At 55.3% G+C, this 24,164-nt stretch overlaps 1 protein-coding gene across 1 annotated transcript in view; it reads left to right on the forward strand.

Moving 5' to 3' along the window:
• Positions 1 to 5,967: 5,967 nt before the first annotated feature.
• The window catches only part of CACNA1I (calcium voltage-gated channel subunit alpha1 I), a 116,490-nt gene continuing 98,293 nt past the window's right edge, over positions 5,968 to 24,164 (forward strand). Inside the window, exon 1 of the mRNA XM_086402931.1 lies at positions 5,968 to 6,449. Within this exon, the coding sequence (XP_086259057.1) occupies positions 6,217 to 6,449 (233 nt within the window). The 5' untranslated portion in view covers positions 5,968 to 6,216. The remainder of the gene's footprint in view (positions 6,450 to 24,164) is intronic.

Consider the following 24,164-nt stretch of genomic DNA (forward strand, 5'->3'; position numbering starts at 1 on the left):
CACACGTTATAGAGTGTAAGGTCATCATAGTTAATATCTTGGGTCTTTAAGGTTCTTTCTGGGCGATTCTAAGATATTCTGATTCTGAGATTCCTGGATTCTAGGATTCCCAGAATAAATCTGTTGTCCTTGGAGCTGTGACATTAGCTGATGTGTGGTTGTTGACAAAGGGATAAACAAGTTGCTGGCCTGTGTGTACCTGTGAACACACACACAAGCACGCACACACACACATGGCTTGGGTAACCCGGCCAGGCCTTGGGTTCTTCTCCACCAGGACTCTGGGCTCTGCAGAAACAAGGCTTCCCCATACCATACTCTAAATGCTCTGGCATGCCTGTGGAAAGACCCTGGCAGGCAGATTACCCCAGAGACTTGGGAAGACTTGAGGGGCCTTTGCCCACACTGGGGGTCTTGGCTGGACCAGCAGCTGTATCTTCAGTGCCTGGTGACTCAGCTGGGAGGGAAAGACTGGCTCCAGGGTACCTTTCTTTGTCCCAAGGTGGTGCCTGTGATGGTTCAGTGGGCTTGGGCTCAGGGTTGGCAGGCCAGGCCTGGAACCTGACTCTGCCCTATCCTGGTTGAATGATCTCAGGCACTGCTGGACTTCCTTGGTCCCCAGTCACATTCTCCATGAAGTAGGAATAAGCATGGTGTGTATATCATAGGACTGTGGTGGAAATCAACATGGACAGTGCATAGGAAGCCCTTTGCCCATTGCCTGGTATAGGGTCAGACTCAGTCAGAGCCTCTGTGATGCTGTGATGGTGGTGGTGATGGTGGTGGTGGTGATGATGGTGGTGGTGGTGATGGTGGAGATGATGGTGATGATGGTGGTGATGGTGGAGATGGTGATGATGGTGGTGATGATGGTGGTGGTGGTGGTGTTGACAGTGGTGGTGATGGTGGTGGTGATGGTGATGATGGTGGTGGTGGTGATGGTAGAGATGATGATGGTGGTGGTGGTGGTGGAGATGATGATGATGGTGATGGTGATGATGGTGGTGGTGGTGATGGTAGAGATGATGATGGTGGTGGTGGTGGTGGAGATGATGATGGTGATGGTGGTGGTGGTGGTGATGGTGGAGATGATGGTGATGGTGATGGTGGTGGTGGTGATGATGGTGGTGGTGATGGTGATGGTGGTGATGATGGTGATGGTGGTGGTGTTGACAGTGGTGGTGATTATGGAGATAATGGTGGTGGTGGTGGTGGTGATGATGGTGGTGATGGTGGAGATGGTGATGATGGTGGTGATGGTGGAGGTGGTGGTGGTGATGGTGGTGGTGGTGATGGTGGTGGTGTTGACGGTGGTCGTGATGGTGGTGGTGATGGTGGAGATGATGACGGTGGTGGTGGTGGTGGAGATGATGATGATGGTGGTGGTGGTGGTGGTGATGATGGTGGTGATGGTGGTGGTGGTGATGGTGGTGATGATGGTGGTGGTGGTGGTGTTGACAGTGGTGGTGATTGTGGAGATGATGATGGTGGTGGTGGTGATGGTGGTGGTGATGGTGGTGGTGGTGATGGTGGTGATGGTGGAGATGGTGATGATGGTGGTGATGGTGGAGATGGTGATGATGGTGGTGATGGTGATGGTGGTGATGGTGGAGATGGTGATGATGGTGGTGATGATGGTGATGATGGTGGTGATGGTGGTGGTGATGGTGGTGGTGATGATGATGGTGGTGGTGATGGTGAAGGTGGAGATGGTGATGATGGTGGTGATGGTGAAGTTGGAGATGGTGATGATGGTGGTGATGGTGATGGTGGTGATGGTGGAGATGGTGATGATGGTGGTGGTGGTGATGGTGGTGGTGATGATGGTGGTGGTGTTGACAGTGGTCGTGATGGTGGTGGTGATGGTGATGATGGTGGTGGTGATGGTGGAGATGATGACGGTGGTGGTGGTGGTGGAGATGATGATGATGGTGGTGTTGGTGTTAGTGATGGTGATGGCAGTGGTGGTGGTGGTGGTGGTGATGATGGTGGTGGTGATGGTGATGGTGGAGATGGTGGTGATGGTGGTGATGGTGGTGGTGGTGGTGATGATGGTGGTGATGGTGGAGATGGTGATGATGGTGGTGATGGTGGAGATGATGATGATGGTGGTGATGGTGGTGGTGGTGATGATGATGGTGGTGGTGATTGTGGTGGTGATGATGATGGTGGTGATGGTGGAGATGGTGATAATGGTGGTGATGATGGTGGTGATGGTGGTGGTGATTGTGGTGGTGATGATGATGGTGATGATGATGGTGGTGATAATGGTGGTGATGGTGGTGGTGTTGACAGTGGTTGTGATGGTGGAGATGATCATGGTGGTGGTGATGATGGTGGTGGTATGATGGTGATGATGGTGGTGGTGGTGATGGTGGAGATGATGGTGGTGGTGGTGGTGGAGATGATGATGATGGTGGTGGTGGTGTTGATGGTGTTGATGGTGGTGGTGGTGATGATGGTGGTGGTGATGGTTATGGTGGAGATGGTGATGATGGTGGTGATGGTGGTGATGGTGGTGGTGGTGGTGGAGATGATGATAGTGGTGGTGGTGGTGTTGATGGTGTTGATGGTGGTGGTGGTGATGGTGGAGATGATGGTGGTGGTGGTGGTGGTGGAGATGATGGTGGTGGTGGTGTTGATGGTGTTGATGGTGGTGGTGGTGATGATGGTGGTGGTGATGGTTATGGTGGAGATGGTGATGGTGATGATGGTGGTGATGGTGGTGATGGTGGTGGTGGAGATGATGGTGGTGGTGGTGGTGGAGATGGTGGTGACAGCACAGAGACGTTAGGGTGACAGCCATTGGGGATGACACCACTGGCCCCATACCTGCTTGGGTAACCACCTTGATGGGTCCTATAGCATCTTTCCATCTGTGTCACTTTGCCTCTTCACAGGAGCCTACAGAGGGAGGCAGGAGGAAGGCTGAGCTTCACAGAGAGAAAACTGAGACTCCAAGAGGCCAGTGGAGTCAGGAGTAGGTGGGGGTATGCTGTAGATACAGTGGGGTCCTGATCCTGCCCTGGTCGTGGAGGCCAGTCTAGTCACACACCACTGCCTGTGGGTCCACCCTGGGAGCACTTAGGGGGAGGAGGCTCTGAACATGGAGGCAGCTCAGACTCTGGGGGCAGATGGACCTGAGTTTGAATTCATCAGCGCTGCCTACCACCTAAGGTGAGTGGTCTGCTTTCTCTGAGGCTCCATCTGCAGACAGGACAAAGCCCAGGGGGGCCCAGCTGCCAACTCCCCAAGAACCTTCAGCCACAGACAATGAGCAGCGGGGGACAGGAGCTGGGCTACAGGCACAGAGCGGAGGGGATTGGGAAGGGAGAGCTGAAGCCAGAGAGCTATGGCCTGGGCAGCTGCGAGGGAGCAGGCCAGCAGGAGATGGCCTGGAGGGTCACGGGGTAGTAGGTCAGAGGGTGGAGGCTGGTGGGGTGGTGGGCAGTGGATTGGTGGCCTTGGCAGTCGTGGTCTCTAAGAGCCCTGCAGTGTGCGAGGAGAGGCGTGAAAGCAAGGGACAGCACAGTGTGACAGCTCTACACAGGCCAGGTGAGGCAAAGAGCAAGTCAGTACCGAGTGGAATGAGCTGACAGCGAGGAGAGGAGGCAGTTCTGTGCGGTCCCAGAGGCCACGGCAGCTGTTACCACCTCTGCTGCTCCCAGCAGGGCTTTGGTGGAGCTGGGCGAGGTGGCACTGGGGCCAATGCCAGGCCAGGCTCTCCTGCCTGTAAAATATACCTCAAAGCCACCCCTTTCTTTTCACCTCCTCCAGCATCCCAGGCCAGCCCAGCCCATCCTCCCAGGCTCCTTCTGGTCCTCCCCTGCCTTTCCACCTCCTCTCCCTGCAGCCCACAGAGGGGTGGGGTTAAAACGCAGCCCCAAGCACACCACTCCCTGCATAAACCCTTCTGTGGCTTCCTGTCGCACTTGGACTAAACCCAAGCTCCTTCCGTGGGCTCACAGTGGGCCCTGCCAAACTCTTCAATTTCATCCCTCCTCCCTGGCGCCGGCTCCGCCACACTGGCCTCATTTCTGTTCCTTAGACGCACCAGCTGTTCCTGGTACCTGGAGGCCTCTTCCCACCGAGCATCCGTGGCTGGTGCCTCCTATTCTTGTTTTTATTGTAAAGATCTGTCTTTAGAGGGCAAGATGGGTTCTTCCCGAGCCCACCTTTCTCCCTTGTTTGTTTACTTCCCAGCACTTTTTACTTATTTAGTCACCAACTGTTTGCTGAGCACCTGTTACGTTCCAGGCACTGTCCAGGCGCTGGGGTGAACGATGCAGACCACAGTCCCTGCTCTCTTGCAGCCCCCTTTCAGGTCGGGAGACAGACGCTAAATCATAAATATGTAAATACATAAATTATGCGGCATGTTGGGTGGTGATAAGAGCTTTGAAAGCCTAGAGAGAAAAATGAATTGACCCATGTTCCTCTCTCTTTTGCTGGACTGAAGGCTGAATGAAGGCTGGTGCCGAGTCTGGCTTCTTCACCAGTGTAGCCCCCTGAGCCTGCACACTGCCTGCACATAGTAGGTGCTCAGGAAATCAGTGTTGGGCAAATGAATGAATCGTCAGGGCCTGGGAGAAGGGAGGATGGGAGATGGGGAGAGGGTGTTCTCGGGAGAGGGAGCCGCGTAAGCAGAGGTCTGGGAGAGGAGGCAGCCTGCACCCAGGATGGGACGAGGCAGTGTTTGGCAGGAGCGCGGGGCCAGTGTGGGGAGCGGTAGATTCGGGCTGGCACAGCCGTAAGCAGACCTGCAGCCACCCCGGGGAGGATGTTTCTCCGCCCAGTGGTTGACACGTGGCGGGCCGAGGTGCCTGGGAGCTTATGTAAGGCCCGTGGCTATTTCTCTAGAACCAAGAGCAAAGCTCTGAGCTCAGGAGAAAACTCGGCCTCACTGACCAGCCGGGCGAAGAGGCAGGAGGTGCCACCTCCCGCCTGTTGCCCCCAAGAGCCAGAGAAATGTCCAAATGTATCAGCTCTGGGTGGCCCAGCTGACAGCTTAGCAGCCACAGGCAGCAGCTGGGTGGGTACCACTCATCCCTGACTCCCACTGCCCAGCCTGGCACTGCCAGGGTGTCAGGGCCCAGGAGACTCCCCTGGAGGAGGATTCAGGGATTATTAACCTCTTGGGTGATATGGGCAGGGGCAGGCCCTACCCTTGACTGGCTGTGGAAGGAGCTGAGCAAGGCCACAGTCAGTTGTCACTGAATCTGGAGGCTGGTGCTGGGCTTCTGGCCTCTAGACCTGCCCTAGTTTAGCCTGTGCCTAGGTGTAACCTGCGCATGCCCCTCCCATCTCAGTTTCTCCATCTGCTAAATGGGCCCAGTAAGGCTTCTGGGGTTGTAATGAGCATCAGATGAAGCCAGGCTGTCAAAGTACCTCTGAGTGGAAGTCAGGACCAGTTAAGTGAGTTGCAGGTCCCAGCGCAAAATGAGAATGTGGGCCCCTTGACGAAAAGTATTAAGGATTTCAAGTTTGTGACAGCAGAACATTAAACCAAGCGGAGGGTCCTTCTGAGACACCAGGAAGCCAGCCCTGGTGGAGTTCTGTCTCTGACTTTGTGTCTATCTTCCTCCTTTGCCGTGTCTCAGTTCCTCCAGCTGTAAAACCAAGAGGTTGGTGTGTGAGGTCCCTCTGGGTTCTCAGCTTTATGGAGCAGTGGGTGGGGTGTCCCTGGGCTCCCCTGTAGGTCTCGGCTCAAGGGTCACTTCCTCAGGGAAGTCTGCCCTGATCCTACCCCGGCTTGCTCGGGTACCTAGAAGTCCCACGGCACCTCTGCTTTGCAGCACACGTCATCCTGGCAACGTCTGTCTTCCCAATAACTCTTGTCTTTCTCCTGCAACTTTTCTTCGATGATGCAATAAATATACAACTCTGGTCTCATTGGAAAAAAACAAAAAACAAAAACTGTGTTCTAAGAAGGTTTTATTCTCTCTACATTTCATCTCCTCCGAATGAGGTTCACCAAGGTTGACCAGACCTGCCCCAATACCACCAGCCTGGAAGTGGATTCCAACTTGGGTGCCTCCGGGCCCTCGACTCTTCTGACCCTCACAGCCAGAGTGTGGGCGAGGGGCCTGCGGGGCTTAAGGCTGGGCTGTCTGACCCGTGTCCCTTTGTCGAGGGAGGCGGGTGCCAGGCTCGCCCCCAACCCCCTGCCAAGTGCCGCCTCTTTTTCTTCTGCAGGGCTCCCTGCTCAGCACCGACATGGCTGAGAACTCCCCACCGCCCCCTTCCCCCACCGCAGCCCCGGTGGCTGAACCCGGAGTCACGGAGCAGCCGGGGCCCCAGAGCCCCCCTTCCTCCCCTCCTGGCCCAGAAGAGCCCCTGGACGGAGTTGACCCAGAAGTCCCTCACCCGGACCTGGCCCCCGTTGCCTTCTTCTGCCTGCGACAGACCACCAGTCCCCGGAACTGGTGCATCAAGATGGTGTGTAACCCATATCCTTTGTGGGGCCTGGGTTTATCTGGATTCTGCCCGGGGCCCCGCCGGTCCCTCTGGCCAGGAGGCCTGCGGCCCGGACTGAGGCTGAGAGGCTGTGGTGTCGGTTAGCAAGCTCAGGGGCTGGGCCTGGGAGATCTTGGACCACAGAGCTCGGACGGATGAGGACCTGGCGTCCTGCTGATGTGAATGTTCTGGGAGTTGCTGATGACCGTGGGTGGTCAGTGCAGTGTCCAGGCGGCTCAGGAAGCCCTCTGGTATGAACTTTAGGTCTGCAGGAGGAAGCAGAGTTAAGTCAGACCCTGGCCTGTGGCCCAGCTCCTGGTGATCGAGTCATTTGGGGGTTGCTGACCACAGGGGTGATGAGAGCCTGACAAGAAACTGTGGGCCTGGACCATTGGCAGGTGACTCTGACACGCAGGGTGAGGCTCCACCCACCTCACCTCCTTACAGAGCTTCCTGCCTCCACTTGCTGCATCTCCTCCACTCGGGTCACCCCCTGGTGAAGACCGTTCACCCTTTCCCGTGGTCTTGGAGGCACGAGCAGAGTCCTACCCAGCCCCCAGGCCCTGCCCCGCTCCCCTCATTCTGCTTCCCCTGCTCTTCCAGGCCTCAGGGCCTTCTCACACACTCTCTCCTTTGAAAAGCCTTCCCTTCCCTCTTCACTGGGCCAAATCCTTTGTTGCCTCCTTCAAATCCCCACTTACACGTCACTTCCTCAGGGCAGCCCTCTGAGGTTCCTCCTCCGCCTCTCTTGCTTGTCCTGAGCTCATGTGGGACTCAGACTCTGACACTGTCTCCTCCAGGGCTCTGCCAAGTGATCAGGACACAGATCAAGCCTGTCTTTTTGCCTGCGGGACCCCAGCACCCAGCACAGTGCCTGGCACATCGTGGGTGCTCCTGCAGTGTTCGCTGGGCGCGTGTCTCCACAGTGAACGGAGCAGAGGCCCCATCACGGGGCACTCAGGCTGGGCTTTGGGATCTTGGGGGGATGTAGTGGGATTCTTTGATCCCGTGCCGAGGGCTCCAGGATTCTTCCCCAGCCACAAACCTCCCTCCTGCCCCTCCTTCCTGGGAAGGAGCTCAGGAAAGGAGCATTGCGTAACCCAGTGTTCCTCAGTGCGGGCAGGGTTGGCATTTGGAGCGTGATGGTGTTGTGTGGTCTGAGCTGTCCTGCAGGGCACAGGACGTTTGCTCTTCCTGGCCCCTAAATATTGGTAGGGAGCAGCCCTCCGTTATTGCAACAACCAAAAACGAGCCATTGCATCTGCAGACTTTGCAGGAGCCTGCTCTCCATCAAGAACCCAAAGGAATGGTGGACATGGAGGTGTCAGGGTCAGGCCAGTAGGGAAAGGCTGTCAGGACCTGCAGGCCGGGGTGGGAGCAGGGCGGTGTGGGAGGTCCGCCCGGGACAGACTGTTCCAAGTGCCGGAGTCCCTGGTGCTGAGGGGCCCTGGCTCAGAGCCAGCTGCCCTTTGAAACTTGGTGCTTCCTGACTCAGCTCCTCCCCAGCCCAGAGGCAGGCCCTGAGTCACCGCCTGACTCATTGGAGAGACAGAAGGCCGCTGGGACCCTCCGTAAGCTGCCAAGCTGGGGTGGCAGAGGTCCATTCACCCAGAGGTCAGCACTGTTCCTTACCTGGCCTGGGCCTTAAGCTCACACTGTCAGCCGGGTTTCAGCTGGGAGGACTCTGCGTCTGAAATGTCAGGGGGTCCGTTGTGCTGTTCTTTTTTTTTTTTTTTTTTGAATCAACTAATTTATTTTAAAAAATATTTATTCTTTGGCTGCTGTGGGTCTTAGTTGCCATCCATGGGGTCTTTGTTACATCATGCAGGGTTTTCACTGAGGTGCAGGGATTCTCTAGTTCTGGTGTGTGGACTCAGGAGTTGTAGTGCCTGGGCTTAGTTGCTCCATGGCACGTGGGATCTTCGTTTCCCGATCAGGGATCGAACCCACGTCCCCTGCATTGGAAGGCACATTCTTAACTATGGGACTGCCAGGGAGGTCCCCCGTTGTGCTGTCTGACTCATGGGTAGGTGGCATGTGGAAAGCACTGGGGACCGGAGTAAGACAGACCCATGGGCTGGTTCTGCCTGTTATTTGCTGTGTGACCACAAGCTGATTTCTTAACCTCTCTGAGCCCCAGTTTCTCCATCTGTTAAACAGAGACGGTATTTACACATTTTACTGGATTGCATTGAAGACCAAAGCAGTACATAACTAGCACATGGGAAAGCACATCTTTGTGGCCTAGAAAACCACACATGTGGTTATCACTCTTATCACCTGTGCCCAAAAGTGATCAGGGCCCTCAAACAGCTGAGTAAACACTGCTCGTGGTAGATTCAACAAGACACCGGGCATCACGTCTTTAGGTAGAACATAACGCCTTCAGAGGGCATTGTTCCCAGGGAAAATCAGATTCTGTCTCTGTGATTTAGGTAGATTTGTGCCAGTTACCATGCTGATACCTGTGCCCTCATCCGTGCAGACATTGCTAATCGATCACAGCGTCCTCCAGCAGGGCACCCTTGGCAGCATGACTAATCAGTTTGAAACCCGTTTTCCACCCTCGATTAGATTTTGAGAGCCTTTCTTAGGCATGTCACCGGCGGTGTGTGGGAGAACGGCCAGTGGTGGGTTGTATGTATTCTGGTTTCCTTTCCCTGAGCCTTAGTTTTCTCATCTCTGTGATGGGACAAAGACGATTAGAGATGATTCTTGCAAAGCACCCAGCCATGTGTCCAGCCCAGAAGTGGGATCAGGGAGGAGGGGCGGTGATAATAACAAGAGCCAGCACTTCAACTGTGCTGAATGCTTTGCCTGCAGTATCACCTTTTAACCCCTATAACCACCCCCTAGGAGGTAGGCTTTCAGAGCCCCATTTACACATGGGGAAAGTGAGCTCAGAGAGGTTGACTAACTTTTATCCAGGTTGCACAGCCAGGATGTGGTAAAGCTAGCACAAAAACCTCAATCTCTCTGAATTCCCCAGGCTCAGCTTTTATCCAGGACACGGCTGCCACCTTCGGAGGCTGGAGACAGGTTCTCCACACTCCACCGGAGCAAGGATGCTTTGCAGTTCCAGGAGGCTGGGCGAGGGTCTTCCTGGGTTCCAGCTTCTACCTTCTGCAGCCACCTCACTGTGCCCTGCCAGGGGCCACCCCCCAGGAGGACTTTGCAGCCCCCTGCCTCCCCGCGTGCCCCTGGCTGCTGCCTGCCCCATGCCAGCCTGCGCTGAGCCAGAGCCGTGGGAGCCAGCCATGCGTGGTGGGAGCCGGTCGGCTGTGGAGGCTGCCTCTCTGCTGGGCAGGGGGAGGGCGCCAGCCTGGGCCGGGAGGCGGGAGACACCAGCTGCCGGTGACCTTGGGCAAGTCACTTCCCCTCTTTCGCCCTTGGCCTGCCTGTCTGCAGGATGGGGAGACTCGGGCAGTCTCCCCGAGTCAGGAGGGGCCGTCTGGGGTGCTCACTTCCCTGCTGCCTTTGTCAGAAAGTGTCCCCGTGGTGTGCAGGGATGGGGCTCTGTGTTCCCGGTGGGCAGGTGTGCTCGCTCTGTGCTTTCATGGCTGTGATCCTGGTTCTCATCTGCTCCTCCGTCCCTGCCTGGCTCTGCTGCTAGGACTGAGGGTCTGTGGGTGCGCTTGCATTGAAGCCCACCTGGCTGAGACCCCTGCCGCCTTGCAGACCCTCTGACCTGGGTCATCATGGGGCAGGAAGAGACAGGGTCCATTTTCTCATCACAGCCCTGCGGTGTCAAGCCTTGTGCTGTTCGCTGTGAGGGTTCAGTGAATTTGCTGAGGTGGGCGAACGGGCTCTTGTTCATCCGTCCTTTACTCACCCATTCATGAGCTGGGTCGGCAAGCCTTTACTGAGTGCCTGCCATGTACCAGGCTCAGAGGCCAACTATGGCTGTTTTGTGCAGGGGAGGGTCACTCTGGCTCCCTTGGTGAGAAGCCAGCCAGGAGACCATCATGAGAGGGGATCTGGGGAGGCTGGTGGCTGAGGGTGCTGGTGGGGCCGGAAAGGGGGTCCGAGTGGAGGCATGGCTGCCTTGGGGGTCACAGAGGTGACCCCAGGGATTGTAGCTTGGTCAAGCATGAATGTTAACCTTCTTGGCCAAGGAGCCTTTGTCTTTGCTGAGCCTCAGTTTGCTCATCTGTGAAATGGGAACTTCAACGACCCCCAGTTGGGAACATCAGGGGTTCCAGAGAGAATTCCAGGGCAAGCATTGACTGGGAAAACTGCTAAGTGTGGAGTAGCAGCTGTGCGCACCCTGGAGCCAATGATGGAGCTGACGGGGACATACTGGGGTGACTTGGGTGACCCGGCTCAGGACAAGGGTTTTCAAGGTTGGTGGATAGCTGGGTCCTGTGTCTGGATGATGGTCTGAGAAGCCTGTGGGCTGGGTTGCCCCCAGGGAGAGAGATGCCGACTCCTGCAGGGTGGAGGGAGGGCATGAAGTTTGGGGAGTGAGGGGGAGAAGGCCAAGAAAGCCCTCACCACAGGAAGAGAAATGGGGTGTCACCACCCTCCCATCGCCCTGCTGCCCTTGCTCTGGTCATTTAGTCCATCCCCCTGCCTCTGGTGGGCTACGCCTCTGCTGCATTAGATGGGCCTGGGGTCAACTGATAAGCACCTTTTGGGCCTTCTGAGGCTCTAGACTGACTGTCAGGAAGTCCTCCTTAATCTAACCCCCCCTCCCCCTCCTGTTCTGAGCCCTTTCTCTGGGTCGGGGTCATTGGGAAATCCGAGCCTGTATTCCTCCACCTCTTCCTGTGTAAACAGGTGGCCTCTGGGATCTCACCCCTCCTGCCCCACTGACAGCTGGCATCTTCCTCCTTCCTCTTTCCCACATGGTGGAGAGAACCCCCGAGCAGGAACCCAGAGCGTAGCGCCCTCTGCTGAGTGCCTGTTTCCTGCACCCCTCCTCCCTACTCGCCTTCATCCTCCGGGGGTCCTGAGCTCCCGGTGTGGACGCGGTTTGTCATCAGTTAAGGGCTGTTCGCTCCCTCCCTCCCTCGCTGCCTTCTTCTATTTGTTTGCTTATTCATTCCTCCCTCAGAAACCTTCAGCGGCAATCTCACCCCCAGAATAGTCTCACTTAGCCTGGATTCGGGGCCTTCCACCATCCACCTGGTTGGCCTCCAGCCGCCTTTCTGCTGTTTCCCTTCACACACTCTATCCTGAAGCCCAAACACGCTGCTCGTGTTTCCTGACACCCCTGCCTGCCCGTCTTTGCTTACGCTGGGTCTGCCCCCTGAGACACCCTCTCCCCCAGTCTCTAGGGTGCCAAATCCTGCCAGCCCCACCAGCACCAGCTTCCTGGCCACCACCTGCAGGAATCTCAGCTTTTTCCTCTCTATCCTCCCGCAGTCCTTCCCTAGCCTCCGGCCTCGGGAGATTGTTGGTGGCTAGCCTTGTCTCCTCCTCCCTCAGTGGGGTCCCAGAGGGCTGGGCCCGTGGCTCTCACTTGACTCTGTCTCCAATGCACAGGCGTCTCATCACTTTCTGCCTTACAAAGTACTTTCCTGCTTGCCATGACCTCTCAGATACTCTTCTCCCGTGGGGTGCCGGGACCAGAAGTCTGCTAGCTCCCCATTCTACAGCTGGGAAGCCTGAGGCTGAGGAAGGGAGCCTGACCTGCCTGAGGGCACGTGTTGAGTAGTGGACAAAGCCAGCACAGATCAGAGCCCAGGACTCTCAGGCCAGGGCCTGCTAGTGGCTGGGGAAGGGGTTCTTTCGGGGAGGGTATCCCCTCCTCCTTCAGCCCTGGCCCAAAGGGAACGTCCAGACGGACGGCAAGTGTTGCTGGAAGAAGCAGCACATGTCTGGGAAATTGTCCGTTTCCCTCCATCTGGCGTAGAGAAGGTTGTTTTTCTCAGAAGTACAAGTCAGCACCAAGCTGTGCCCTGGGGATGCTCGCGGTGGTCAGAGTGGATGCTGCACACTCACTGGTCAGCAGGGTGGACCTGACAGCCAGTCAGAGGTCTGGGGCCAGGGAGAGCCTGACCCACAAGGCGGTCTCAGGTACTGTCACCTGGAGATGTCTATATAAACAGAGCTACAGGTGCAGAAGCTGCCCCTGACAAAGCCTAGGCGGGTTGGTGAAGCCTACCTGGAGGAAGGGACATTTGGCTGGGTCTTGCTGCATGAGTAGGAGTTTCCCAGGAGGGCAGATGAGGAATGGTGTTTTAGGCAGGGGGACTAGTGTAGGGAACAGGAAGGAGTTTAGTGTGGCTGGAGTGGTGTGAGGAGGGGCGGGATAGCAGGGTATGAAATGCCAGGTTAGAGCTTACTCTCCATCTTGTGGACACTGCAGAACCACTGAAGGATGTCCAGCAGGGATAGGGCACATGTAATTTCATTTATTAGAACAGTTCCTCCTGAAGCAGAATGGCAGGTGCTTGAGGGAGAGAGACTAAGGTCAGGAGACCAAGCAGGAACCACCTGTAATAGATACAGATCAATCAATTGATGGATTCAACAAGTGTTTAGCGAAGCCCAGCTTCAGTAGTGTTGAACACTGTCCTAGACAGAAGTGGAGGGCTGTTCAGCCACGCTGGGGGGGGGTCACAGTGTACCAGGCCTGGCACCCAGCCTTGGCCCCCGGGAGACCCCAATCTGATGGGGGAGGCAGAACCACACCCAGATCATACTCTAGTGAAGAAAAACGGGGTAAAGACTGGGCAGAGGGACCCTGAGTGGGCTGTGGGCACCAGGAGGCTGGTCAGTCCGTTGTGACTGGGAAGCCACAGGAGCCCTCCGTGGACGAGGAGTGGGGCAGGAGAGACTTTGGTGGGGGAGAAGGCGGGGACGGGGCATGATATCCCAGTGGAGGAAACAGCCTGATCGGAGGCTCAGAGTCAAGCTGGGGTCACCAAGGTCGCTGACTACAGCCTGGGGGCTGGGCTGGGAGACCAGAGGAGTGGGGTCTGAGCACAGAGGGACATTCGGGGTCTAGATTCTGGAAGGCTGTGCCAGAGAGGATGCTGGTGATCCCTAAGGGCCTCCCATGCACTGCCTGGTGCAGCTCAGGTCCCTCCTTGAGATTTCCCATTTGACAGCTGAGGCTCAGAGAGGGGACATGCTTGTCCAGACCACCCTGCCAGGCGGTGGCTGAGGAGGCTTGGGGCGGGGGCCCGGGCCTGTGTCGCCAGCCCCTCGAAGCCCCGAGGTGAGCCCAGCTGGGAAGCCTCGTTGTGATTGATATAGAGCGGGCGGATTAGAAGGAGGGCTGGCTGGCTAATGAAGAGTCAACCCCCTCCTGGGACATTTAAAACACGATTGGATTTTTACTGTTCAGTCCCCCCTCAGCTACAGCTTCATGTCAGAGGCCGACTTTGACCTGTCGCCTCCCTCAGACTGCCTCGCGGTCCTGTTGGGAGACAAATGGCCCCGTTCATTTCCCTGGGAGAGAAATCGATATGTCTTTTTAATCAGCCAGAAGGTCTTCCTGCTCATCTCCCTCCAGCTCTCCTATGGGGCCGCCATCCATGTTTCCTTCCCCAGCTGCCCTGGGGAGTCCTGCGTCCCCTGTCTCCCGTCAAGTTCAAATCCTGACTCTGCTGCTGACTGCTGTGTGGTACTGAGCAAGCCACTTGACCTCTCTGGGCTCCAATTTCTATCTGACTCCTGTATGTAGATGAGAAAGCAGAAGGAGAAGCCTTGGCTGACTGTGAGATTCTGTATGAATATTGGGGGCTGGGCTAGGGGAAGAGATCCAGCCCAAGTATAAGCCCTGTGACCTCAGGCGGTCACTCCTCCTGTCTTCATCTCAATTTCCCAAAAACAAAAAAACCAGGACTGAGGAAGGGGTTGAGCCGTATCAACCGTGATCTTCAGTTGGGTGTGATTTTGCCCACGGTATTTGACAACGTCTGCAGACACCCACTCCAGTGTTCTTGCCTGGAGAATCCCAGGGACGGGGGAGCCTGGTGGGCTGCCGTCTCTGGGGTCGTACGGAGTCAGACATGACTGAAGTGACTTAGCAGCAGCAGCAGACACTGTTGGTCATCACAGCTCAGGGAGGGTGTGCTACTGGGCATTGTTGTCTTTCAGTCGCTAAGTCGTGTCTGACTCTTTCCGACCCCATCCACGGACTGCGGCACATCAGGCTCCTTTGCCCTCCAGTATCTCTCAGAGTTTGCTCAAATTCATGTCCATTGAGTCAGGGATGCTATCTAACTATCTCATCCTCTGCCACTTCTGTCTTCTTTTGCCTTCTATCTTTCCCAGTGTCAGCATGTGTTACTGGTTGCCAGTGGGTAAAGGTCAGACATCCTACAACGCACAGGCTAGCCTACAACAAAGGGTCCTCCATCCCTTGATGTCAATAGTGCGGAGGCTCAGAAGGTCCCTGAGATCTCCTGAAGCTCCGAGAGTGTGGAAAGCATGGAGCTGAGGGTCTTGTGAGGAGGAGGGCTGAGACGGAGGGAAGCTGAGGATGATCACTGAGAGAGAAGAGGAGGACATGCAGAGTCCCAACTGGCAGGGTTTCTTGTGGTCTCCTAGACTTGAGTTTGAGTCCTGGAGCTGCCATTTACTAGGAGTCACATTCTCGATCACCCCCTTCCTTCCACCCACCCATCTCCCCACCCTCCTTCCTTTGCTTCATGCATCAATTCATCCAGCCACTCCCCAACCCACTCATCCATCCATCCACCCATCTATCCATTCATCTTTTCATTTCTTCATCTGTTTATCTGCACACCCACCCATCTATTCACTCAGTCCTTACATCTGTGCATTTATCTACCCACCTTCCCAATCATCTACCCATTCAATCATCCATCGCTCCAACCACACAAAGGCCTCCTTCTCACCCTCCTACCTACCCATCTATCAACCATTCAGTTATTTGGCAAATGCAGAATACCCAGCCCAACCCTCTGTTGGGCACCATCACTCTCTCCTTGTAGCACTTACAAGACCTCTTGTACCTGACTTCTTATTTTCACCTTCTGCTAGACTGTGAGCTCCCTGAGGGCAGGCTCCATGTTCCATTAATGCATGTCTCTTCTTCAGCCTTGACCCTCAGCCCTATGCTGCACATAGTGGGTGTGCAGCAAAGCTTTCAGCGAAGCACATCCTAGTCAACAAGGTTGGAGGTGGAGGTTATACAGACAGAGAGGAGGCTGGCCAAAAGCTCTTACACAATGGAACGCAGAGCCAACGAATCTGGAAATTCTCTGGAAGGCAGTAGGGAGCCATGGAAGGCTTTTGGTTTTGGAGGAGCCCTCGGACTGCTGCGTGGAGGGTGTGTCAGAGAAGGCAGGGCTGCAGGAGGAGCAGGCTGTTCAAGGACTTAGGAGTGAGAGAGCGAGGCTTGCCTGGGGCAGTGGGGTTCAGAGGTGGGATGGAGAGGAGAGATTTAGGGGGTGAGATGGACAGGTCTCTGAGATGGACGTCAGGGGTGAGGGGAAGGAGGGCTCTGAGGGGTTCTAGCCTGGACAGCTTGCAGGATTGGTGGTAGTTGGGGTCATCGTTCAGGGGGTGGGAAGTTCAGGGGGGAGTTTGGTGGTCTGCAGAGAGGATGACCTATCCCATTTTAGACATGATGACTTTGAGAGGTTCCCTGGGACATCCCAGAGCAGTGCTTGGGAGGCTGTGGCTCACTCTGGACCTGTCAGTCCAGGGAGGATCATAGAGGCTGTGGCTCTGGGTGTGGGTTCAGTGGATGGAGAGGGAATCTCAGGGGCCTGGGGAGCCCGAGAAAGGCCAGCAATTAAAGGGTGAGGTCCATCAAGCAGGATGAGGATCTGTCCAGGGGCTTGTGGTGTCCCCAGCGCCCAGCAGGAGTTTCTGAAACAAGGGTCTTAAACTGAGGTTCATCCACTTGAATCGGGACAAGCTGCGTGTTTGGTTTCATTGACTTCCAACTGAAATGTAGCATTTCTTTGTGTTATGAACAGAGGCAGCCGAGCACAATGGGGTTGCCGGCAGTTCCTGCGACTGTCACCAGCAGCAGTCACCGATATTTTGAGCCACATCACGGTTCCTTGTAGAGCTCTGGGAATGTCATTGTCATTCTCCCCGGCTTCCCAGGCACACAGGCTCAGACCCGCCCCTGGCTTTGGTTATTCATTGTGTTGATAACGAAGCACACAGAGTTCTCCATCACAAATTTGTTTTCCTAAAAAATATTTTGACAACTATTTTAACATAACTGTCTTCTTTCTTTTCTAATACTAAGCTTTCTTAAAAAAAATTATGCACTTAAAAACAGTATTCTGAGAAAGGGTTCATGAACTTCCCCAGGAGGTACAGAAATGCTTAAGAGCTGCTGGTGCAGGGAAGAGAGTGGGTCGGCCGTGCCCAGTGCTGCTGCTCCCAAGGGGGCGTGGAGGCTGGTGTGCACACACTTTGGCGTGTGTAAGTGTGGGAGGGGCTCCGTGCAAATGCACATGTGAACATGTACACATGTGTGGTCAGGGGCAGGCAGAGAAGACATGTGGTGGGGGATGGGCCCCCAGGAGGCCAAGGAAGAGCGGCATCACCCTCTGTCCAGCCCTCACCCTGTCCAACCGCATCTCCGTTAGTGTTTGTGTCTGCCCATGGCTTCTGCAGGGCAGGGACCATGTCATCTTCATTCAGGGCTTCCAGGGTCACTGTGGGCCAGACAGAGCGGGGGCGGGGGCTCAGTGAAGAGGGGCTGAGTATAGGAATAGTGAGTGATGGATGTTAGAAAGGAGAGGAGGGGGCGTTCGAGGTGGGGAGCGGGGCTGCAGATCCCTTCAACACAGAAATCCCTCTTTAGCCCCCTCGATGCCTCCAAGTGACGGGCACCTCAGTCCTTCCTGAGGTTGTAGATGCCCTGAGCTGCTGCTCCAGGTGGGCCTCTGGGCACAGAGAAGGTCGGATATGCGCTGCCCTTGGAGAGCACGGCCTGGTTGGGGGCGGGACACCGGGACAGAACCACACTGTCATCAGGGGCACGTCTGAGGTTCTGTAAGGGGCCCGGGGAGGCCTCCGCACCCCCTGCTAGGACTCCAAGAGGCTCCCCGGCGGGTGCACCTTCTTTGTGGATGGGCTCCTGAGGCTGGGTCGGCTCGCAGACAGCGGGACCCTGGTCCCCAGGGGCCTTCCCTGCCCGTCTCTTCAGCAGTGGCTGAAGTGTGGCATCTGGTGGGTCTCCTTGGCGGGAGCTTCCTTCCATGGACCATCCACCCCGGTTTTCTTCCAGGCTGGCGGCCCCAGTTCCCTCGCCACTGCCTCCTCCACTTCGGCTGTCTGCACTGGGCACGGAGGCCTGCTGGGCATCTGGGAATCAAAGACTTTGGCCAAATTCAATGAGTTGTCAAATTACACAGACTCTAAGAAGTGGGCTTGGGGGCAGCGACACTCTTTCTAAGGGATCTCAGCCCCCTGAACTTATAGCTTATCACTAGAACCAGTCAGCCTGGGGAAGGGCTGTGTGTCGTGTGGGGAGCTCCCTGTCACTAGAAGCACGTAAGTGGAGAGAGGATGAGGACCATCTGCCTAGCGGGTCCATTCACTTTGTTGAACAATTTTCTGTCTCAGCTGAACCACTGTGTCAGCTTGGCCAAATCCTGCCACCTCTGAACTTTCATTTTCTTTCTTTTTTTTTTTTTGGCCACACCATGAGGCATGTGGGATGAGAGAGCTTAGTTCCCTGACCAGGGATCAAATACATGCCCCTTTCAGTGGAAGCGGGGAGTCTTAACCACTGGATCGCTAGTGAAGTCCTGGGACCTTCATTTTCATATCTGTAAAGTGGGTGGAATGATGTCTGCCATGCCCATCTTCCAAGGTTGCCGTGGGCTCGGACAGAAGAAATTCTTAAACGAAGACAGGATGCTGCGAGGTTCAGATCCCCGTTCCGTCCCTTGCTGTGGCCTCGGGCAAGTCTGTGGAACAGGGGTGACACCGCTCCTTTGCAGGTTGTGGTGAAGGTCTTCTGGGGGGTCCCTGACAGCCAGTGCCCCAGCAGGGGTTGTGGCTTTTTAATTGTTGCATTTTATATTTCCCTATAGCTGTAGCTCGGCATCACTTTTTGTTACACTTTTCATTGTGATAAAATGTGCATGCAGTAGAGCTCGCAAATCTTAATGTCTAGCTCAAGGCATTTTTCCATGTAAACACACTCCTGTGACCTCACTCCGTCCAAGAAGGACATCTCCAGCCCTCGCAGGCTCCCTCACTCCACCCGGGATGAACTCTCTCTCCTCTAGAGTTGCTGCCCTCTCTCACTGTCGCTTCGCTTTGCCTGGGTTTTCACTTCGTATGACTTGGACGCTCTTTGCTCTTCTGGCTCCTGTTACCACTGTCAGGTCTGGCCGCTCCATCCACGCAGCTGTGGTAGCGTGTTCTTTTAGGTCACTGAGTAGTGTTCCATCAAAGGAAATGTGTCGCAGTTTCTCAGCCTTGGCACTGTGGGCATTTCAGGCTGGAGAATTCTTTGTGGTGAGGCTGCTCTGTGCATTGTGGTGCGTTGAGCGGCATCCTTGGTCTCCATCCACCAGATACCAAGAGCCTCCTTCAAAACCCAGTTGTGACAACCCAAAACGTCTCCAGACATGGCCGCATGTCCCCCCGGGGGCCCAAATCATCTCCAGTTGAAATCTCCTGCCCGACTCATTCTCCTGTCAATGGCCACTTAGATTGTTCCCAAGTTGGGACTGTTAAAGGTAACACGTGCTTTTTTGTGGACTTATTTGGGCATTTCTCTGGGGGGCGTGGACCCAAGAGTGGCACAGTTGGATCCTAGCATGGGCTTATGTTTTTTAAAGTCACCCTTCTTTTTTAAAAAATACTTATTTATTTAATTTTTGGCTGTGCCTGGGCTTCACTGCTGCACAGGGCTTTCTCTAGTTGTGGAGAGTGGGGGCTGCTCTCTAGTCACGGTGCGTGGGCTACTTGTTGCGGTGGCTTCTCTTGCTGTGGAGCCCAGGCTAGAGGGTGCTCAGGCTTCTGTAGTTGTGGCACATGGGCTCAGGAGTTATGGGCTCGAGAGTGAGGGCTCAGTGGTTGGTGGCACATGGCTGTTACCCTGTGGCATGTGGAACCTTCCTAGATCAAGAATTGAGCCCATGTCCTCTGTTTTAGCAGGTGGGTTCTTAACCATTGGATCCCCAGAGAAGCCCTCTGTTTAGTTTTAATAAATGCTGCCAAGCAGCTTTCCAGAGTGGTTGTGCCTCATAAAGATAAGTGGAGTGAATGAGTAAGTGAATGGATCTCCTCCTTAAAGCCCAGGGCCTGAAGCACAGCTAACATTCAGGATGGTAGCCACTTCTAGTACAGTGCATACTACGTGGCCTCAGACCATGGCAGGTCCTAGAACAGGTAAGCACTCTGGGCACCTCCAGCCTGGCTCATCTCAATACACTGATTCACAGGTCAGGTATCCAGTAGGTGTTCCATGGATGCCTGTGAACCTGGCCTTGGAAGAGCACAGAGCTGGCCCAAGAACAAGGGTCTGGAAGCTCGGGCCCTGGTCTATGAAGGCCTGAGGCCTGGGTGCCCATCCTTGGATGCCCTGGAGACAGACAGAGGAGGGAGCTCTGTATAGGGGCAGGCTCACCTTCCCTGCCTCCCTGGTCTAGGAGGATGTAGCTCCCAGCTTGCTTCCTCCACTTGATTTATTTAGACAACCGAAGTACACACTGGGAAATGGATCTGATTTCAGATTTGACAAAAATAAAAACAAACTTGGCTGCCCCAGCCAAACCGAGCACTCCCATCCCCTACCTACCCTCCCAGAGCCCCCTGGAATTGCAGAAACCATGACTGTCAGCTGAGCCTGCAGGATGGAGGGTGGTGGTTGCCATGGTAACCGTGCAGGCCTCTGGTTCTGGTTCCTGAAGAGGAGGCTGCCCTGAGGGGCCTGGTTGGGCTCTGGACATTGCCCAGCCAGTCACTCTTCTCTTTAGGAAGTGGCGGGTTCAAGGGGGCCCCTGGCATTGTAGCTTTGCTGGTGGCTCTGTCCTACCAGGTGACACCCCAGCTTCTTAAGACAGCAGCCAGGCATGGGGTGGAGATGGTCCTGGTCTGGCTCAGCTCTTGCTGGGGACTTTGAGGCTGGCACCCTCTCCTCACTGGCTTCCTCTCCCATCCTCTCCTCCACCATCTCCTTCCTTCCCAGTCAGAGTGAGTGAGTGAGTGAGTGAAGTCGCTCAGTCGTGTCTGACTCTTTGCGACCCCATGGACTGTAGCCTACCAGGCTCCTCTGTCCATGGGGTTTTCCAAGCAAGAACACTGGAGTGGATTGCCATTTCCTTCTCCAGGAGATCTTCCCGACACAGGGATTGAACCCGGGTCTCCCGCATTGTAGGCAGATGCTTTACCGTCTAAGCCACCAGGGAAGTCTCCCAGTCGGAAGGGAAAAGCAAATATTCCACTGAGCATGTGCCAGTCCAGGCCCTGTTCCCTGAGGCCACAGCATGTGGCTGAGAACATGGGGTTTGGAGTCAGGAGAAGCATGTTCAAATCCTGACTTTGCCACATACCAGCCATGGTATGACCCTAGGTGGCTGTGGCTGGAGCCCTGGAGCCAATGCTGGTGCCTCAGTTTCCTCATCTGTAAAATGGGGTAACAGTAGCACCTGCCAGTTGAGGGGACTCGGCTGAAGGTGAAGGACGACTCTCCAAGTTGTTGATTGATTGTATTTAAAGCCTGTGAATGAAGGTTCAGTCCTTGGGAGGCAGCCATGGTCTAAAGGGTTTGTGATCGCATCTCTTGTCCTTACTCAAGGTCATGTTAAGTAATCAGCAGATAACACCAGTCTGAGATTCTCAGTCCTTTGCTGGTGAGGTGGCTTTTTTTTTTCGCCCAAAGTCAAAGAATGAGAAACCCTGGACCCTGTTATAGAAGAGGTGGACAAGGATAGGGGCTTCCCTGTTGCACATACATGACAAGCCCTGGTTCTTGTCCACGATCACATGGGTTCTGTGTTCTGGGGCCTCTGGGGTCCCTTCCTCATGTGCTTACTGTAAGGTTTAAATGACATATTATTAATATTTGCTATTTCATTAGAAAAGTGAAAAGCTCAGGGACCCTGTGGCTGGGGAGTCTCTTTCTTGAGGGTCACTTCTGCTCCAGGGTCATCATGTCCCTGGGATGCTCTCTGCCCCTCTGTGTCCCCTCTGTGCAGTGGGGATGGGATCAGGGGCTCTCTGAGGGCCGGGATGGGGTTGTTCTGTGGCAAAGGTCACCTGGAGAGGCGTGAGGGTCTGGGCGGCCAAGGGGGCAGAGTGGCAGGGCCCTAACCACAGAGCCTTGGGTGCCGGCGGGGCCCTGAGCTTCACACCAGCTTCCCACCTGGAGCTGGCACCCAGGCCCCAGCCTGCCCTGTTACCCAGCAATCCTGTACCACCCTCTCTGGGCCTCTGTCCTCTCTTGTGCTGTCCCAGAGTCCCGGAGCTCTGCTTGACGGCTTTCAGAATTTCCTGGTGCTTGTGACTAACGATGGCAGCTCTGGGCGCTGGGCCAGGCCCTTCACGCCTTCCACCACTCTCCTTCCCCGCGCCACGTGGTCTGGTTTAACTTCAAGGAGGGCTTATGCCTTTGATCCCCGAGCCAGTGGGGAGTGTGTCAGGATCTGCAGACAGCGATGCCAGCTCTGGCCTGACTTCTGAGCCTCGCAGGCTCCTGGAAAGGGCCCAGCCCTGCCATCTGGGATTTCCCTGAGTGCCTTGGGGCAGGGCTGAGACTGTCCATCCCTGAAGCTGAGCCATCTAGAGGTGAAAGCCGCTCCATCTGCCCCTTTCGAGGGACGTGCACCAGAGGTGGCCCTGTGGCAGCGGCTCCGGCACCACTAAGTCAGACCGTTCGGGCATCTCATTGACTGTGACCTTGGCCAGGTCATTCCAGCTCTCCAGGCCATTTCTCCATCTGCTCCCTGTGGGCTATGAGAAGAATTAGGGCCATGTCCCTAGGGGCCTGGCAGGCAGTAGTCATGACTACTGCCAAGTTCATTAACGCAATATGAGCTAGACCAGGTGGGTGGGGAGCACTTTGGGAAGGAGGCTGAGCCACCACTAAGTGAGTGGGGAAAGGTGCTTCAGGAAAGCTTCCAGAAGAGGTGACAGATGACCTGGGCTGTGAAGGATGAGTAGGAGTTTGCCTGGTAAAGTTGGTAGAAAGATATGCATGTTGGTAGAAAGGTATGCATGCATATCTCATTCAAAGGGTATAATTGGGGACAGCAAGAAGTTCAGTGCATGCCAAGGCTGGCGGGAGAGGCCAGAAGAGTTCATTGAGGTCAGAGTGTAGGAGGCTGTGGGTGTCAGGCTAGGGAGGCTGGAAGGCTTTTGAATAGGGGAGAGGTCTAATCAGAATTGGACTTCAGCCAGATTAATTTGGCGATGACGAAATGGGGCAAGAACAGCAGGCTCTGTTTTTGTAGCTCAGCTCTGCCTTTTTCCAGCTAGGGTCCTTGGGCAAAATTGTGTTCCCCTTTGTGACTCTGTTTCCTCACTTGTAACTGGGGCTTGTAATAGGGCTGGAGGATTAAATGCGATAATGCTTGCAAAGAGCTTGGATAGTATTGGCCACACAACAAACACCTCGGGATTGTATGCAGGGCAGATTGGAGCGGCAGAGACCAGAGCTGGAGGCCAGCAGGGAGGCTGGGCAGGGCTCAGGTGAGAGGTGCTGGAGATGAGCTGAGGCCTCAGAGGCTGGCAAGGAAAGACACGGGCAGAGACAAGCCCTGCAGCACAGAGGAGAGCAGGTCTGGGGTGAATCTCAGCTCCAGCGCTTCCCAGCTGTGTGAGCTGGGAGAGGCCCCTCATTTCTCTGAACCTCAGTTTTCCTAATCCGTAAAATGGGTCTGCTGACCCCCACTGCTCAGGGCCTTGGTTAGGAAGAAGTGGGAGTGCCAGGTTCCTGGAAGACACCTGCCAAGTGCACTTTGAACTTGAAGCTGGCAGGAAGGGCAAAGGGAGCAGAAGAGGTGGCTGGAAGGAGAGAGAGCACGACAGGCCAGGGGAAAAGGCAAAGAGGATGGGGGACGTTTGCTGGTAATTAGAACGTTTGAACTTCAAAAAAGTTAATTAATGATGAAGCTGCTGCTGGAGCGATGCTCAGGCTAGAAGGGGGCCCTGGCAACGACTGAAGTTAATTACAGGCTGTGGCGGGAGAGTGGCAGAGGTTTGAGGGGGCAGGAAGGAGCAGAGTTGGGGCAAGGAGGGTCTGACAGGGAGGCGGGAGGGAAGGCAGTATCCCAAGGTGAGCAAGGACCGGGGATGGGAGGGAAGCGGTTGCCAAGGAAACCAGGTCAATCTTCCATTAAGCAAGAGATCCTCACCCCACTGCTGGGTGGGGTCTGGCTGAGAGTCTGACTGGCGTTGCTGCATCCGAGCTCAGAGAAAGGGCTTTGAAATTGAGGGGGCAGAGCTTTCATGTGGGGACACTCAAGAATCTTTGGGTGTCAGAGTGGGCAGCACCTAGAGAGGTTTACTCAATCAGACAGACATTTATTTTGCTCCTCCTAGATGCTTGGCACTGTTGGGGCATGAATGCCACCCCCCTGTCCCCTTGGAATGTAGGTTCTAGCCTTGGATAAAGACAATGAGCCTGTCAGCAAGTTGACCCATGAATGACCCAGGCCCTCGGGCCCTTCTGGGTTCTGGCTCCCCTGATTCCCTTGGGGGCTTGGGGATTCTAGGTTTGGGAGGGAGGGATGGGGCTGAACATCAGTGGGCTGTGTTCTAAGATTGAGCAGGAACCAGCCAGGAAGGAGCAAGGTGTTAGA

This window comes from Bos grunniens, chromosome 5, assembly GCF_055505025.1.
Source record: "Bos grunniens cultivar Pamir isolate PY7600 chromosome 5, Bosgru_T2T1.0, whole genome shotgun sequence".
NCBI lineage: Eukaryota > Metazoa > Chordata > Mammalia > Artiodactyla > Bovidae > Bos > Bos grunniens.